General features: G+C 42.1%; 1 protein-coding gene across 14 annotated transcripts in view; it reads left to right on the top strand.

Annotated features, from left to right (window-relative positions):
- ppip5k1b (diphosphoinositol pentakisphosphate kinase 1b) overlaps nucleotides 1–18,691 on the top strand; it is a 68,134-nt gene that overhangs the window by 23,015 nt on the left and 26,428 nt on the right. For 8 of the 14 annotated variants that reach the window (XM_034084444.2, XM_034084453.2, XM_034084452.2 and 5 more), the window contains exons 9-23: nucleotides 1,414–1,535; nucleotides 2,006–2,107; nucleotides 2,281–2,367; nucleotides 3,450–3,525; nucleotides 3,859–3,968; nucleotides 4,251–4,274; nucleotides 6,293–6,378; nucleotides 7,266–7,391; nucleotides 9,915–9,956; nucleotides 10,791–10,912; nucleotides 11,656–11,838; nucleotides 13,038–13,179; nucleotides 13,885–14,108; nucleotides 18,017–18,144; nucleotides 18,296–18,410. In XM_034084444.2, the coding sequence (XP_033940335.1) occupies nucleotides 1,414–1,535; nucleotides 2,006–2,107; nucleotides 2,281–2,367; nucleotides 3,450–3,525; nucleotides 3,859–3,968; nucleotides 4,251–4,274; nucleotides 6,293–6,378; nucleotides 7,266–7,391; nucleotides 9,915–9,956; nucleotides 10,791–10,912; nucleotides 11,656–11,838; nucleotides 13,038–13,179; nucleotides 13,885–14,108; nucleotides 18,017–18,144; nucleotides 18,296–18,410 (1,689 nt within the window). The remainder of the gene's footprint in view (nucleotides 1–1,413; nucleotides 1,536–2,005; nucleotides 2,108–2,280; nucleotides 2,368–3,449; nucleotides 3,526–3,858; nucleotides 3,969–4,250; nucleotides 4,275–6,292; nucleotides 6,379–7,265; nucleotides 7,392–9,914; nucleotides 9,957–10,790; nucleotides 10,913–11,655; nucleotides 11,839–13,037; nucleotides 13,180–13,884; nucleotides 14,109–18,016; nucleotides 18,145–18,295; nucleotides 18,411–18,691) is intronic. The other 6 variants (XM_034084454.2, XM_034084450.2, XM_034084449.2 and 3 more) reach the window with 3 other exon arrangements.

The raw sequence follows: 18,691 nt of genomic DNA, 5'->3' as shown, positions 1-18,691 counted from the left end.
CTACACTACAGCTCGTTACTGATGACTCAGGGTTTTCAGAAAACACACCGGACTCCCACAAACAAATAAAACAACAGCATGAGGCCCAGCAAATCAATAGTTCATAAGTCCTTTGTGTTGTAAGTACAGCTCTTAATATAACAACTTAAGAAATAATGAGCGCACATAGAAAATGTTTCTGTGAACAAAGAAAAGCTTCTAGTAGCATTTAAGAGCCTCATGGACACTAAACTGTTACTAAATAACACTTATACAGTTTCAGAAATAAGAGATATTTTATGTTGCAGCAGTTTAAACATGCTTAATACTTGCAGATATATAAGGTTACAAAACTGCACCCAAAGGGAAGGCCTAAATATAGATAATATGCCACAAATTAGGCGCCTTATACAAGTGTATTTTCAAGACAAACTAAGTCAGTGTGCGAGTGTGTGAACTTTGGGATGTTAGCCTTTGCAGACCATTTACATGCACACAAACCTATATAACACAGGAAAGGGAAACTCCAAAAGAACAGAATGAAGTTTTTACTTTTGCACATATTGTACTTTTAATCCATTTTTTGTGTGACTTTTGAAAAACCAAAAAAGCATAATAGGGCCTCTTTAGTCATGTTATCTCTTCAAACAGTCTACATTGTTTACCTGTGCACATATTGGCTAACTTTGCTATGCATTGTATCAATGTACTTTAAAGGTCACCTATCATGCTATTTTTAGGCAATAGCATAGGTCTCAGATATATACAAATATATAAAAAACGTGTCTATGAAGTGTTTTGCTCAAAACAGATCACCCATTCTAGCCATGCCTCATATCCCTCTATTTCACTTCCTGTTTCAAAAGTGCTGATTTGGGGTATAAAGCTTTAAAAAAAAAAAATTGATAAACAAAAGGAGGGGTCTGAGCTCATGCGGGACCCGGCAGCTACTGTCTAAACTAAATACTGCCGTGATGAAACGCCATATCATGGATGACCAAGGATTCTCTCTGAAACAGTCTGGAGCTCAAAGGCTTTCTCTCTTGCCGGTTATACCACAAGGTGAGTTCCTTTTTACTTCCTGCTTCTTCACACACATGCTCTCCAGTACAGGTTAGCTCTGAGTGTTAGCGATGCTAATGTGAACACCGACCATATTACGTCCAAAACAGCCGGGCATTGTTTCTGATAGCGTCGTTTCTGATAGTGCCGTGAGTCCGCCACCGATATTACGTCATATCGGACGCAAATCTGGATCAGCTCCGTTGTACCCCCGTTTTTAGAGATTTGTGTACGGAGGAAAAGAGAGAGGGTTTTATTTTCTGACGCTGTGTGAGTTCCCTGACACACCGGGGACACATTTATGTATAAAAGACAAAAAGTGAATTTTGCATGATAGGTCCCCTTTAAAACATTTTTTTGTGTGTTTTTTAGCAAACGGTGTGTGGGTTCGACCTGCTCAGAGCCAACGGACACTCGTACGTCTGTGACGTTAACGGCTTCAGCTTCGTCAAAAACTCCATGAAGTATTACGACGACTGTGCCAAAGTCCTGGGGTAGGTTTATAACATATATATTTTTAAATTGCATTCTTTACAAACCCATATTTATGTGTTTTTTTTATGTTGACCAGCACTTATAATCGCAGAAACTTCTTCATGGCATGAAATAGAAAATGTAAATATAATATAATCACTGACTTTCTTTATCTTTGTAAGCTCGTCGTTGGAAAAGGTATTTCTTTGATTGACTGAAGTTTGTATTATCTTTAGTGTCTTGATAGCATTTGAGCTTTTTTTGATTATTTTAATGCAATTGTTTGAATACACAATATCCTGTTTAAAAACTCAGAAGCAACTTTTAAGCAGAATATCTTTATAAAACTGATTCGCACACGAGGACGAGGAGCCTGCCGAATGAATGCCATGCTAACTTTTGTTTTATATTAATTCCTTTCCATTTAAAATATTTACTTAATGTTCTCCAATCTTAAATTCTTTACATCTGTTATTCCTTGCCTCACCAGGAACATGGTGATGAGGGAGTTGGCGCCTCAGTTCCACATCCCCTGGTCCATCCCCATGGAGGCTGAAGACATCCCCATCGTCCCCACAACCTCAGGGACCATGTACGTACCTAAGAACAAAGATGTCTGCAGCCTGGAAAAGTCCTGGGAAATATGTTGATATGGGAACTACTACACATTTAATACAACATGCGATTAATGCAACATTTATTTTACGTTGATTTAAAGTAGTATGATTATAGTGGACTTTTGTTGAATTGAGTTGCCTGTTTCAGGATGGAGCTGCGTTGTGTCATCGCCATCATCCGCCATGGAGATCGCACGCCAAAACAAAAGATGAAAATGGAGGTCAGGCATCCTCTGTAAGTCTCTTTTAAGTGTTGCTCCAGCATTCAGATCTTTCTGTCAGCATATATTTAAAGTATTGGGTCTATTGTGCGTGTAATTCTTTATTTTCAACATTAAATACGAATATTTTTACTTTAAAGGGGACCTATCATGCAAAATGCACTTTTTGATGTCTGTTATACATAAAGATATGTCCCCGGTGTGTCGGGGAACTCACGCAGCGTCAGAAAATAAAACCCTCTCTCTTTTCCTCCGTACCCAAATCTCTAAAAACGGGGCTACAACGGAGCTGATCAAGATTTGCGTCCGATATGACGTAATATCGGAAATGTAGGCTGGCTTTACATTACATTACATTTAGCTGACGCTTTTATCCAAAGCGACTTACAATAAGTCCATTCGACCAGGAAGACACAACCTTGAAGAAAACAGAATCATATCAGTACATCAGGTTTCATAGAGCCAAACATTTCAAGGGCTACTCAACTGGCTTTAGATAAGCCAGTCCTTTATTAGTATATAAGTGCTTTGTTAGCAGTTCTTTGTTAGTAATTCTATCCAGCCATGAGCTCAGACCCCTCTTTTTTTTATCAATTTTTTTTTTTAAAGCTTTATACCCCAAATCAGCACTTTTGAAACAGGAAGTGAAATAGAGGGATATGAGGCATGGCTAGAATGGGTGATCTCTTTTGAGCAAAACACTTCATAGACACGTTTTTTATATATATTATAAAATATATTTATATATCTGAGAGCTATGCTATTGCCTAAAAATAGCGTGATAGGTCCACTTTAAGATATTGCATTAGAAGATTAAAATGTAAGAGTCTCAATGGACTCAATATGCATACATACATACATAGTTAACTAAGTTATTTATTTTACAGAAGACGCAGGTGATAACAAACGTGGATTATATGTCAGCATTGAACTGCCTTCTCTCCCTGCTGCATGTACCCTAACCTGTCTCATATTACCCACTTAATTCTTAGAGATTAATCAAATTATCAAATATGTTTTCATTTTTAAGATATTGCCCTGATCTGATGTAACTGCACTTCTTATTCTGCTGTTTTATTCTGCTTGTCTTGCTCAGATTCTTTGATTTGTTTGAGAAGCACGGAGGCTACAAGTCAGGAAAGCTAAAACTGAAGAAACCAAAGCAGCTCCAAGTGAGTGAGATTGATTTTAATCCCTCAGCCTTTCTTTTTCCCACGCTCCCCCTCCTCTGCTGTTCTTCTGGCAGATTGTGACTGAATCCTAACGAGACTAATGAAGGGTTTCAGATGATATATATATATATAATTATTATTATGGAGCAGAAACCATTATAGTGTTGTCTAAATATTTATACCAAACCCTGCATTTATCCTGTCATCGTATACATGACAAGTCTTTCTCTGTGGCATTGTTTTCAGTCGGGGCGTGAGCAAAGGTTTCAGTGTGTGTTTTAGTCTGATAATAAAAAGATAAGAGCCAGATAAAAGAATAATGTGTGTTTCCAGGAAGTGCTGGATATCGCCCGCCTGCTGCTCGTTGAACTCGTCCAGCACAACGACTGTGAGATCGAGGAGAAGAAATCCAAACTGGAGCAACTCAAGACGGTCCTGGAGATGTGAGTGACGTCTCACACACACACACACACACACACACACACACACACACACACACACACACACACACACACACACACACACACACACACACACACACACACACACACACACACACACACACACACACACACACACACACACACACACACACACACACACACGTTAACCTTGATTCTATCTCCCCCTCTCTTGAGTCCCTAACTCTTTTCTTCCTTTTTCTGTCTCTCTTTTCTCCGGCCCACCCACCCATCCATCCCTCCCTTCTTCCTTCTCTTCAAAAGGAATTCCAGCTCGAATGACATTCAGTACGCACCCTCTCCCTCCTCACTTTAAAGGATGAGGTTTTACCACCCTCCTTTTAATGTAGTCTTCGACTGTGCGTACAAAATGTTATGAATACCTGTTGTTTAATACCCGTGAGAGTAGCCTGAAACGCCTCCATCGGACTCCATTGTTTACTTCCTTAACATAATTGCATCACTATGTAATACTCATGCCTCTATTAGCTGGTGCTTCAACACATTTAGGCTAAGGGGCGGGACATCTTTAAGCGGTTGACCAATCACAACAGAGCATTGTATGTGATAGGTTAAGGGGCGGGACTTCCGACCATTCACAACAGAGCTGGCCAGCTAACCAATCAGAGCAGACTGGGCTCTGGTTTCAAACAGAGGGTGAAAATAGGTGCTTACAGGCAGTACGAGAAAAATAAAAAGCTTTTTGAATATTAAAGCATGGAGACATGTCACAGAGAGGCACAACATACAATTATGAATAGCATTATCGGACCCTTTAAAATTGTATATGAGGCAGCTGGCAGCACATTTGTCTTTATTAGAACAAAAAAGCAATTAAAGCAAATATATCTATGACTATTTTGGAAAGTGATCCTGGGACATTTCAGGTCAAATTCAAATAACCTTAATGTCTGAAATAAAACATCGAGGTATTTGTTTTATTTGCTAAAACCTTCATAACTAAGCCGTACAAGAGACCAACAGTTTGCCTACCAGCCCCACGAGTGTACAAACAGGGTACCAGTTAGTTTTATACAAAGTTTGTGCACGATGAAAGATAGTACAACATATTTTGAAAGGTATTCCTAACGTTTTGTGCGTGTATCATTTTTATTAACACCCATTCCTTGTTAGCACAGTGAAATGTCCCTGATGACTTCGCTGTGTAATTCAGTGTGCTGTGAGACTTTGTGTGCATGCTGTTCTCACCACAGCGTTAACATTCAGACACACATGCAAACCAAACGGGAAATACAACCTCCTTAGCGACGGTAATAATATTATCATCCTTATACAAAAAAAACCCCGTAAAAATAAAAAGTGAAATCATCAAGAAATTCTGCATAATAAGAATTGTATTCATAATTTATTTTATTTTAATAGAACATTGGATTTAAAACAGTTAAAGTTATACAATATAATCTATTTATAAATATTTGCATTATAATGAAATAATACATTCATTTTTAATTAGTTAGAAACATTAGGGAAAACCATTTCAAATTTCATATTACTGTGATTTTCCAGCGGAGTGGCTGAAGTTAAAATCTAAAATGCTTCTCCGGCTAATTATATGTATGAATAGTAGTAATTGCGAGTCTGTGTTGTACAGCGATGCAGGAAGCGCCACAAAATGTATATTTAATTGATGCAAACAAACACCAAGCTGTACCTCACCACAGTGAGGGGGTGTGTGTGTGTGTGTGTGTGTGTGTGTGTGTGTGTGTGTGTGTGTGTGTGTGTGTGTGTGTGAGTCAGCTGTTCAGAGTTATTCATCCTGCTTCAGGGTCACGGCGACTCCTCTCAGAGAACACTGTGCGCTCGTTAGTCTGCAGGATGTGCCACACTCTCCCTAAAGTGTAGGGGCAACGCTCCTGTGTGCGACTTAATTCAGAATAACAGATTTGAAATTGGCTTTGATTTCCACCTTGCAGCATTTTTAAAACAGGTTCTCCGTCTCTTTTGTTCTTACACCCACACACTTGAAAAGATGCAATTACACACTTTAATCAAACTGAACATTTTCTAATACTGTTACTTGATTGTGTGATATTTTTGAAAAAGGTGTTTGCTCTTGAACTTTAAAAAAAAAAATGGAAGTCAGACTTTTGATTTTAGATATTAAACAAAGTTCCTTAAGCTGGGATAAATTCTTCCTGTGTTTTTGTGTGCACTCTTTGTCCGACTTATATGTGCGTATTACCATTTGTTGTGTTTGCTCGGTTTGTGTGTGTGTGTGTGTGTGTGTGTGTGTGTGTGTGTGTGTGTGTGTGTGTGTGTGTGTGTGTGTGTGTGTGTGTTGCTAGGTACGGTCATTTCTCAGGTATAAACAGGAAAGTCCAGCTGACCTACCTGCGTAACGGACAACCTAAAGCCTCCAGCGAAGAAGAAGGTACACACACACACACACACACACACACACACACACACACACACACACACACACACACACACACACACACACACACACACACACACACACACACACACACACACACACACACACACACACACACACACACACACACACACACACACACACACATTATGATGTTTATATGTTTGTACAAGGATATAGATTCCATGTGAAATGAAAACCTATGAACATAGATATTGAAATGTTATTTTGCTAATTAATGCTTGTCAAAGAAATAAATCATTCAATTTCTAACAAGTAGTTTTCAGATTGGTTAACGTGTCCTGTAACTGTGAAAAAATAAGGAAACAAGTCAAACTATTAAAGCATGGATAAAACAAAACTATTGAAAGGAAACTAAGCAGGAATCTTACGGCCCGTCCACACAGCGGCGTGCGTTGACGCTTGCCGGCGGGCGTGTCTGACACTCGACCAACAACCAATCACATGCATCTCCCGCCCCTGACACACAAGCAGCGGTTTGATTGGCTAGAGCTTGTACTGGCATATGATTCGATTGGCTGACGCTTCTGCCGAGGCGTCAAAAGTTGAACATTGCTCAACTTTTGCAGCGAGCCACGCAGGCAACGCTCCGCGTCGCTTCCCACAATGCAGTTCGGCTAAAAGTGACATCACCCCATTCAAAGTGAATGGGCAGAAGCGTTGGAAGCTTCAACGCACGCCGCTGTGTGGACGGGCCGTTAGACTAACACAAGATTCCTGCACACTTTGATGCTGGTTGATGGTAACCTGGATGTTTTGTGTTTGTCCTTTACAGCCGTCCAACAAATTCAAATATTTTGAAGTTGCTTAAAGTATATTTTTTATAGGGATATCAATAACGTTACTTTGTTGTGTTTCAGACTGTAAGAAGGACGGCCCCTCTCTGCTGCTGGTGCTGAAGTGGGGGGGCGAGCTGACGCCTGCAGGCCGGGTTCAGGCTGAGGAGTTGGGCAGAGCTTTCCGCTGCATGTACCCTGGAGGTCAAGGTACCCGCTGCACGCACACGACCTAAAATATGAACTTATAAATGCTTCTGCCGTTGCTGTAATTATTTCTTTCTTCCATAGTGTCAAATGCTTATCCTCGTTCAATTTGGCTGCTATGAAAAGAAACAGCCTCAAACTACAAATCAATACAACAACATGTTATAGAAAACACTCCAGTATTTGATTGTCATCTGAACTATTTAGGAACTTCCTACATACTTTCTAATTTTCTAAAATCGATTAAATTCCCTGACTTTCTATTGTGTGTAATCCACCTTTCAAACTTCCATGAGAGGGGAACACACACACACACACACACACACACACACACACACACACACACACACACACACACACACACACACACACACACACACACACACACACACACACACACACACACACACACACACACACACACACACACACACACACACACACACACACACACACACACACACACGGCAACAATTGACATTCAGAAATGCACATACCTCAGTTGAAATGATGATCATAAAGCACAGCCTGTCCTCCCATGTGTACCTTTGCTCGTAAAAGTTTAATTTTAGCCGTTCTTTTCAGTTGTGGAAAGCACCACCATGTTAACACTGCGTAGCTGACATACAGCCTATCAGAGAGGCTCCAGGTGGAGGTCATTTTGGAGTCAGCCGGACACATGTTCCCACTTAGTGCAGGGTCTTTATTTGGACTGTATTCGTTCAGTAATTGCAAAGATTTTTAGACATGTTGCAAAATTGTAATGCGTTTTTGACGAGGTTACGACCAACGATATGGGGCATTGAAGCCCGTCTTTTTTATTGATGCCAATAAGATCAAGCACACATAAATATCTGAGATGAAATAGAACTCAGTTGGCACAGATCTGATTCAATAGTCTTACAATAGAAATCTGATATGGAAAAAGAATCTTCAATGATGATGACAGCCTCTTTAATACTCTTTTCTTTAAGCCCTTTTCTTTGAGCCCTTTTCTCTAAGCCTATTGAACGTTGTGAAAAGCACCGCATTAGAATGAGTCAGCACTTTATTTGGACTGTACATGTGAAGCAATAAATAAGGGAATTTCCCGTCAGTCAGTGGTTTCTCTCTCTCTCTCTCTGTGTGTGTGTGTGTGTGTGTGTGTGTGTGTGTGTGTGTGTGTGTGTGTGTGTGTGTGTGTGTGTGTGTGTGTGTGTGTGTGTGTGTGTGTGTGTGTGTGTGTGTGTGTGTGTGTGTGTGTGTGTGTGTGTGTGTGTGTGTGTGTGTGTGTGTGTGTGTGTGTGTGTGTGTGTGTGTGTGTGTGTGTGTGTGTGTGTGTGTGTGTGTGTGTGTGTGTGTGTGTGTGTGTGTGTGTGTGTGTGTGTGTGTGTGTGTGTGTGTGTGTGTGTGTGTGTGTGTGTGTGTGTGTGTGTGTGTGTGTGTGTGTCCTAGCATTACTATACTTGTGGGGACCTACATATGTCTACACAGTCACGTGTGGGGACTCGCCTCCCTTATGGGGACAAAATGGAGGTCCCCATGAGGGAGATCATTGATTTTAGGGTGAAGACTTGGTTAGGGTTAGGCATGTGTTGGTTATGGTTAAGGTTGGGATAAGTCTCCAGGAAATGCATGCAAGTCAATGTAATGTCCCCTGAAGTGATGGGTGTGTGTGTGTGTGTGTGTGTGTGTGTGTGTGTGTTCAAATAGAAGACACAAACTAAAATCTAAGCAGTGATATCTTTAGAGTTAGATTAAGCTGATACCAAAGCAATAACTCATTCTAATGTCAATGCACTTCTACAAGGTCAACACATAGAGATAACTGTGTCTTTATATCAGGAACTGATAATACTGCCATCTGTATTTTATCTACAGTATTCAAATCACAGTGTCATTGAAGGATAATATATCAAAGATATAACGCTGAACAAAAGGACTCGAGCTGACGTGTGTGTGCAACATGCTGTCACACCCTGGTGATGTTGGGTCGCTGCTTTTCCTCACTGGAGAGATGAAGGGTTTCTCTTTCCTTCTGTGAGAGAGTCAACACACCTGTAACCCCGAGTGAAACACAAGGCGGACAAACCAGCTCCTTACATAAAGCTTTCCTACTCTCCATCACTTTAATAATTCCTTATATTTATTATAGCGCTTTTACAGAGCTCAAAGCGCTTTACAAATACACATTACACACATATCATACATGCAACAGTCATGTGCTGTGGACAATGAGCGGGTTTGGAGTTCCCCACCGCCCCCTTGATCTGATGACAACGCACACTGCGCCACTCCGCCGTCACTTTGCAACAGCTCTCTGTCCTTTAGATGTTGAACCTGCTTTCTCTTTGTTTTATTGTGCATGCAAACAACACCTAAACCGCACAGAAAAACAGGCTGAAGCACAATTGAAATGAGATGAAATGGTATGCAGCCTTTTCTCATCTCAGCCACTGTTTTCATACTTTCCTTTTCCACCACCAGTTGTGTCTCTTAACTCTGCTCTTCTCTTCTCATCTGTCGTTGCTCTGTGTAAACTACCAGCCGGTAACCGGTCCCTTGGCTGCGAGTCCCCTATTGAGTTTGGTAAGAGAGAGGTTTCCTGGACATCACCGCTGTTCCACGCCTTTCTCATCCTGACCGTTCGTCCCACTGATCTCGCCTTAATCTCATCATGATTTAGATTCATCTCACCCTGCGCCTTGTGCTGTCTGTCCTCCATTGAGCGTGCTGTGGGCTGTGTGTCGTGCGTGAGATGATCCTCTGCAGCAACACAGACACACACAGGCCCCAAAGTGACTGCTAACGCGGATCATCTCACACTAATCCGACTGAATTAGTCTTTTCACGAGTTCTTGGACATGTTGTTTTTTGCTTGATGAAAGCCAGCCCGACCTGGATTAGATACTAGAAAAGGCCCAAGTCCCCATCGGATACTTTAATGTGAAACAAGGCATGATAACCCAAGGAAGCTTTGGATATAACACCAGGTTGTTTGGCTGCACACTAAAGAAACATGCACGAAGCATCAGTGTGGTTTGACTTCCTTCAGGTACATTCATTCAAGTATATTTAACATGTCACAATACTTACTGTCCCTCTTCAAGTATCTCATCTTCATGGGAGCTGCCTTCAGTATTTTAGGGGGTTAACTCAACATCTGTTCACTTCACTTTCACTACAATTTATATTTAGCTTAATCAAACCATTTCTGTTCACATTAAAGTGAAGTGAGCCATGTCAAAAGCTTACAAAGCAATGCATTTGAACTGCACAGGTGCACTGTGTCCCTGTAAAATAAATACAATTGAAATCCTTAGTACTTTTGTGTTCAATCAACTCCTTCCCTGCCTCAGCTATCTCTTGATTGAGACGGTTATTAGCTCGTTATAAAGCTCCTCTCTGAACGTTATCTTCCAGGTGACTATGCGGGGTTCCCAGGCTGCGGCCTCCTGCGCCTGCACAGCACGTACCGCCACGACCTGAAGATCTACGCCTCAGACGAAGGCCGGGTGCAGATGACCGCGGCTGCTTTCGCAAAGGTAAAAAGACTTTATCCTGTGCATACCGTAATGATACACTCACTGGGGAAACTCTGAAGGGGACAGAGTATATCTTTGGATGCTTGTGATCCATTGTTTCTGCCTTATTACAGTGAAGACATCGTTGAAGGAAATGTTTAATGTGTAGTCTGGTGGACACAACGTCACAACGTCAGAGTTGGAATTATTATTTTTTAACTATTATATTATTTTCTGGATTGATTTTTCGTTTGGTTTATTTTGTCTATACAATGCCTGTACAGTTTGTTTGTGTTTTCAAAAGATATTGTGTTGATATAAGACAACAAAAATATAGAACATATTTTCATTGCAAATTAAAACAAGCACATTATTCCACTTTAGATTAACTTTAGTATATATCACTTATAATAATTCATTTTATGTTGATGAACTTGTATGTTAATGTCCCTCTCTAACCCTAACCCTAGAAAAGATAAATTGTTCCATAAGAAGCTGTGCAGAATGAAAAATAACTATATTGAAAATAAAATGTTGTTAAGCTTTAAAAAAAACTGTAAATTCACTAAATGAAAACAGGCTTTTGTCTGTAAATAAGACGTAACATTTTAGAAAGCTGCAGATATACGATAAGAAAGGTTTAAGGTGATCTTACGACCTCATTCTGCTGGACTGTAGCTTTAACATGTATCTAATTTTCTCAAAGGAAATGGATTAAATAGAAAGTCCACACATTACTCACCACTTCTCTGGTCTCCCTTCAGGGTCTGCTGGCTCTGGAAGGAGAGTTGACTCCCATCCTGGTCCAGATGGTGAAGAGCGCCAACATGAACGGTCTGCTGGACAGCGACAGCGACTCTCTGACGGACTGCCAACAGAAAGTGAAGGCCCGACTGCACGAGATCATGCAGAGGAGCCAGGAGTTCACAGAGGACGACTATCTGAAGGTTCGTGGCTGAGAGGGGGAAGAGAACATATAAAACATGTTTGATTTGATAAGGTAAACACTTCAATGTTCCCCAGGAAGCTCAGTTTAAACTTTGTGAAGTGGTAATTATTCCAAGAAATGTCAATCTCATTGTAATTTACTTCCGATATGATGTTGGGATGAGATTAAAGCCAGAGGAATGATAAATCCAGAAAGTGTCAAGGCAGTAAATGTTATCTGCCTTTGGTATACAGGGTTCCTCCGGTCATTACAAACCTGGAGAAGTCATGGAAATGTAACTAAAGTTGCATCAAATATAATTTATATTTTTATCTAATCGCCGACATAGTAATACTATAATGATAATACATACTGTATCGTATAGTAATGAAACGTAAGATGGCATTTAACTGTTGCATTTGTTTTAGAGGCACAACATGTTTCATATGCAGACCTTATTTTCCAGCTTACCATGTTAAAATAAAAATGTTTCAGTGGTACCGCTGAGAAAGAGTACGATACAATATACTTTATTGTCCCCGTAAGGACATTTGTTCTGGACTCCATCCTGCAGTTCAGCATACATGCATATACAATCATAGTGGACATTAAGAGACATACACATATCATACACCGTTTAACAAACACAATACACAGACGCACATACTGACAATGGCGACCTATTGCACTACCCTCATGGCCAACATTTAAAAAGTACATTTCATTACATGTGAATGTTCAGAAGCTTAATGGACAGAGGTAGGAATGAGTGCTCATAGCGGTTCAGCCTGCTCTTGGGAACCCTGCATCTTCTACCAGAAGGTAGGAGCTGGAGTTCTGGGTGGAGCATGTGGGTGGGATCAGACGTCTATGGATCGGACACCCTTTGTTTTGCCTGTCTGATAATGGACTGCTCGTATATGTAATATTTTTGGTCATGGAAAAGGAGGTAAAGGTCATGGAAAAGTGTATGAACCCTGGGTATAATAACGTCTTTCTACTTCTTATCTAGCTGCTATTGTTCTTCCTCTTTTACTACAGCAGGGTGGAAGTGACGTCTCTCAGACATAATACAGTCATATTATTTCTGATGGCAAACATTAATACAGAAGCTGACGTTTCAAACTACATGTGCTAAAGGTTTCAAAGTATGTGTGTCTGCCTGTATTCAACAGCATAATGTGATGTTAACATCTTGTCTGTTTCCCTGTGTACTAGTTGGCCCCGACGAGCAGCCCGTCGCTGGTGAACTCGATGAAGATCATAACGAATCCGGTCACAACCTGTGACAAAGTGTACGCCCTCATCCAGAGCCTCAACTCACAGATCCGCAAAAGACTGGAGGACCCCAAGTCTGCAGGTAGGGTGCACCTGCCGTACCTTCATACAGAAGAGAAGTATTCAGCTGCATTTAGAGAAACGATTATCAAAATGTTCTTTAAAGCCAACATCTGTGATTTAGTCGAGGAAGCGCACATCTATTTTTAAAGCACATATCCTAACCAAAAGGCTTTACATAACATTACATGATATTTCATTTAGCTGATGCTTTTATCCAAACAACTAGTACAATTATTATATTTTTATGCCACGGTTCAGTTGAAACCGGTTTTAAGTCTGCGATGGAAGATGTGTAGACTTTTAATTTGATATCAACCCAGAGCTTTTTCCACCATGTTGAACCCGTGATAGGCATATCACATATGAAGAAAATGAAACGTATGATGGAAACAAAGCAAACAAGCAAGCAAAAGAAATAAAAAACATTAAAGCAAACCAACAAATATAATTTAAAAGAAAATGAATTAACAGGTAGTTCTTTAGCCTGAAATTCAAAGTAGCCTCATCCAAAATCTTAGTTTGTTCCGCAGTTGAGCAGCGTATTAGCTCAAGGCAGCTGTACCAGTTTAGTGGATATGCTTTTCTCTGCATGAATCAGGCAGAAGCTGGAAACGTGTGCCGGCTGTGAATATCAAGGAAACATGGCCGACATGTACCTGTCCAACAGGGAACATGGCTCACGCCTGCTCACGCCTGCTCACGCCTGCTGCGCTTCTTGTCTCAGACCTGCAGCTGTACCACAGTGAGACGCTGGAGCTGATGCTGCAGCGCTGGTCCAAACTGGAGAGAGACTTCCGAATGAAGAACGGCCGCTACGACATCAGTAAGATCCCCGACATCTACGACTGCATCAAATACGACTCGCAGCACAACGCCTCGCTGGGACTGGAGGACACGCTGGAGCTGTTCAGGCTGTCCCGCGCCCTGGCAGACATCGTCATCCCGCAGGTTAATGAAGACCAAACTCAGCTCTGTAGCTCTCCTCAGTGTCTCATTACATCTAGCTGGTGCTTTTATCCTGAGCAATTTAGGATTAGGCAATCATCACTGAGGAAACAAACTCAAAAGCTTAATAAGCACCGTAACTTTCATGATATAATTTCTCGGTCATAATCGGTTGTTTCCGTGAACGGCCGACTGTTGAGTGACGGCAAATGCTGCGGCTGCAATGCATTGTGGGGCAGCATTTTCGCTTCTCCTGTCGGTTAGGGAGGTCCAGTGGTTCCTAAGCTAAAGGAGGTTATAAAGGAAGTTTGAAACCTCCTTTCCTTTCATCTAGAGAATTGGAACGGCACTTATCATGGCTGCCACTGAGGGACTTCCGGGTCATTTCACTTGGTTAGGAAGGTTGCTAAGCTAAATGGACTGTTGGAACGCAACCGGTGTCTTCCACTGTCTTCTCCTACAGTAGCTCATGAGGACCAAACTCTGTCCCAAAGCTCTCATGTTTTTTCATTACCTGGAGTGGAGTGCACCAGCTGGGCGTAAAAAAGTAGGGCTTAACTCTAACGTCGGGCTTATCTACGTCCGACGTAGTGATTCGAATTTACACCGAGTGCACCAAGCCTGACTAGTCTCGGGCGTAGCTGCGCCTGGTCTTAAGATGCGCGTCCACGTGAATACACGCGAAACAGTAATTGTTGCCAAGCAACGCCATTTTTCCATTTTACAGACTCAGAGGACCGCAGAGAAGAGGGAATTCCCACACCCACAGCGTCAGCGATGACTCAAGGGGAATCCCAAATGGCCACACCCCGAAAGAGAAAGAGGGATTTGTCAGAGCTACAGCGGAAACTGACGGAGAAAGAAATCGGTGCTGGAGGGCCAATGAAACGTGTCTTATCGCCCGACATGCAGTTGTGCGATGAACATTAATCATGTCTCCCACAGTATTTTTGAAAGGCCCCGTTCGCGTAGAATCTGAGCGCAATCAGCACCTGCAAGGTTGGGGAGAGCGCAGCGTTTCGGTCTGATCCGTGCTGGAGTTGAGGGGAGATCTCCTCGATTAAATCAAAAAGGGCTTGTCTGCCGAAACCTCTCTATCTGAATAGATGTCCAGTGGGTTTGTTCGATCACGGACAACTCTTTCTCTTCTTAATGCCCTTTCATTGTTAAACATGTAAACAAGACGCCCTGCCATCGTTAATATCCTTCTTGCCTGTTTTACGTTACTATGGATACTAGTCTGTCTTTCCGATTCACGCCAGCTTCATACTAGGCGTAAAAGTTACACCCGGGCGCAACGCATACAGGGCTTGAGTCTAAGTGGTGCACTAGTCATAACTTTAGTTTGGTCTTACCCTTCGGGTTCTACGTCGGACGTAGAGTTACGCCCAGCTGGTGCACTCCACTCCTGTAGACTAGGGCTGCACAATTTTGGGAAATAATCTTATTGCGATTTTTCTGACAGATATTGCGATTCAATTTGCGATATTTGTTTTTAAGCGACCCAACGGAAGTTTATTGTAAAATGCGGCCATATCTCCGGCTAGGAAGGTCGTATCAACGTGCTCCAGTCTCTCGCACCCCCGCAGCCCGAGCTACGAGTGAAAGAACTAAACTTACATGAAACTTCCGTTGGGTTGCTTTAAAGGTCCCATGTCGTGCTTTTCCGGTTATTACCGTCCCCTTGTGTGTTATGTAAGCTTGTTATGCATGTAAACGGTGTGCAGAGTCAAAACCCTCAAAGTACACCCTGTAGCGAGTAAAACTCTAACACAGAAAAGACCTCCCCAAAACGCCTCGTTGAAGATACGTCATTGTCCATGGTTTACTTCCTGGGTATTGTGACGTAGGAATGGCCAGTAGCCCAGAGCTATGACGGGATACGGTCATGCGTTACCCGGAACCAAATGGACCAATCCGTGGAGCCGCTATGTTACGTCCGCGTTACGTTAAGCCCCCGCTGATTGGTCCAAATTGACCAATCCATGGACTTCCTCACACGCACGGGCGCACGCGCACACACACACACACACACACACACACACACACACACACACACACACACACACACACACACACACACACACACACACACACACACACACACACACACACACACACACACACACACACACACTCAGCTCAGCTGATCTCTCCTCCCTGGCTGCAGGCTGATAACAGACCCATTCTCACAGCGTTCATCAACCTTTTTCTTACTCAATATCAAGCCACACTTATTGTGTTTACTTCGGCTGTGACTTTGTGTGTGCTCAGGGTGAGTTTGGCCTGTGTTTCGTTAAACAAGGAAACCACACCTCCACGGCAGGGAGGGTGGGGCTGGAGCTATTGGAAATTCAGTGAACACACGTAGTTTACAGAGATGCTGTTTGAGAAACCAATGTGAGTTTGGAAAATTGCACAATATAAATCTATTCTAGTCGACCTCAACGATGGAATTATGATCAGTGGGAATGGCCGTGACATGGGACCTTTAAAGTCAAGCTTCAGTTTAAGGTTCTCCCTGTAATAGAAACATCTAGGAGAGCTCCATTGGAAGCCATCTGGAAAGGGCCGGCACTTTCACAAATACTTGGCAGGTGATTGGATCAATCTGTCACCTTCTATCATGGGCCACTTCTGATTGGTTAACAATGACTGGTACATTTAAAATCGATTAATCGTTCAGCCCTACTGGAGACCACCATGGGTTTTTCTAAGCTCGAAGAGAGAGGGTATTCTGCTGTGCAATCTACCAGACAGAATGCTAAGCTGCTAATCTTTTGTTACGGTAGTTATGACTGAACAGATGCATACATGGAGAAATACGAGTCAGAGTTAAAGTATTAATTCAGTTGAAAATAAAAGTGCAAACCCTTTTGGTGTGCCATGCAGCCTCGTAGCTGAACAGAGCACACTATTCAAATGCAGTGGTGGTGTGTAACTAAGTGCATTTAATTAAGTACTGTAGTTGAGTACAAATTAGAGTGACTTGTGCTTCACTTGAGTATTTTCTTACAGCTACTTTTAGCTTTTATTCCACTAGGTTTTGTAAATGATCTTGTACATTTGGGAGCCAGGATAGCAAACTGTCATGTTGTAGTTGCCCTGCATAATATTGTCATGGCTCTCGTCTAGACTACTTCTTTACATGAGCACTTTGGTTCCCCTGCATCATGTTAAAACTCTGCTGGGTGACATGCCGTTTGATACTCATGGTACCTGTCGCTGTAAATAGAGTTTGTAAACTGTGCCCTGTACATTATGTTGTCATCCTTATTGTTGTTCTGTTGTTTTTATTTTACGTGTGTAACCAATGTCCTGACAAACAAACAAACACACATTACTACTGAATTATTCTGTTAACGTGATGTTGTGTAAGAGTTGCATTCCAGAGAGAAAAACTAAGAGGGTGGAATTATGTACTTTAATTATCCAAGGAGTCGGGGAATGTCAGGAATGTTAACAAATAGGTGACATTAGAGAATTGAACCAGACGGCATCATTTCAAGCTTTTATTGCCGTGGTGGTAATCCTGAACATAACATCTAGCCATATCGATCCCTGTGGAAAGAGTAACATATTGCACCAAAACAAGGGAGGGTGACTCAGCAGAGAAAATAAAAAGGTTCTATAAAGTATGTCCTTAAAAAGAGCTTTAATAGCGAAACACTCAATCGGTTGAATCGGCGAATGCAAGATCCAGTAGTGCTTCGGCATAACTTCACACAGTCACATTTAGGCTGTTATGCACACATTTGTTTTCTGCATAAATGTGTCGCTTCCTAGCCTTCTGCTGAGGGAAGACTCCTTCTCCTCATGATCATTCCTAGCCTTCTGCTGAGGGAAGACTCCTTCTCCTCATGATCACGACTAAGTAGGTGTTGAAATGCTTTTTTTCTTTTTCATATCAGGAGTACGGCATCAGCAAAGCGGAGAAACTGGACATCGCTCAGGCCTACTGTGTTCCTCTGATGAAGAAGATCCAGCTGGACCTGCAGAGGACGCACGAGGACGAGGCCGTGAACAAGCTGCACCCTCTGTGAGACACACAGCACACACAAAGCACACACAAAGCACACACAAACATGTGTACATGTATATAGACTCAGCACGTATATATGCAGTGTGTGTTTGAGCTCTGTGGGGCCGTGTTGACTGACGAGTCTCATTTCTCTCCCGCTGCTCTTCAGGTATTCCCGTGGCGTGATGTCTCCGGGTCGTCACGTGCGCACACGCCTCTACTTCACCAGCGAGAGCCACGTGCACTCGCTGCTCAGCGTCTTCCGCTACGGAGGACTGCTGGATGTATGTCTGATGTCTCTGACTATTTAGTTTAAAGGTCCCCTATTATGCAAAATCTCTCTTCTACATCAACATGTGTCCCCTCTTCTCCATGTCTCTTCTACTTCAACATGTGTCCCCTCTTCTTCATGTCTCTTCTACATCAACATGTGTCCCCTCTTCTTCATGTCTCTTCTACATCAACATGTGTCCCCTCTTCTTCATGTCTCTTCTACATCAACATGTGTCCCCTCTTCTTCATGTCTCTTCTACATCAGCATGTGTCCCCTCTTCTTCACGTCTCT

This window comes from Pseudochaenichthys georgianus, chromosome 6, assembly GCF_902827115.2.
Source record: "Pseudochaenichthys georgianus chromosome 6, fPseGeo1.2, whole genome shotgun sequence".
In the NCBI taxonomy this organism is placed as follows: domain Eukaryota; kingdom Metazoa; phylum Chordata; class Actinopteri; order Perciformes; family Channichthyidae; genus Pseudochaenichthys; species Pseudochaenichthys georgianus.
Note: the sequence above shows the minus strand (reverse complement) of the source record. Positions and strands in the feature narration are given on the sequence as shown.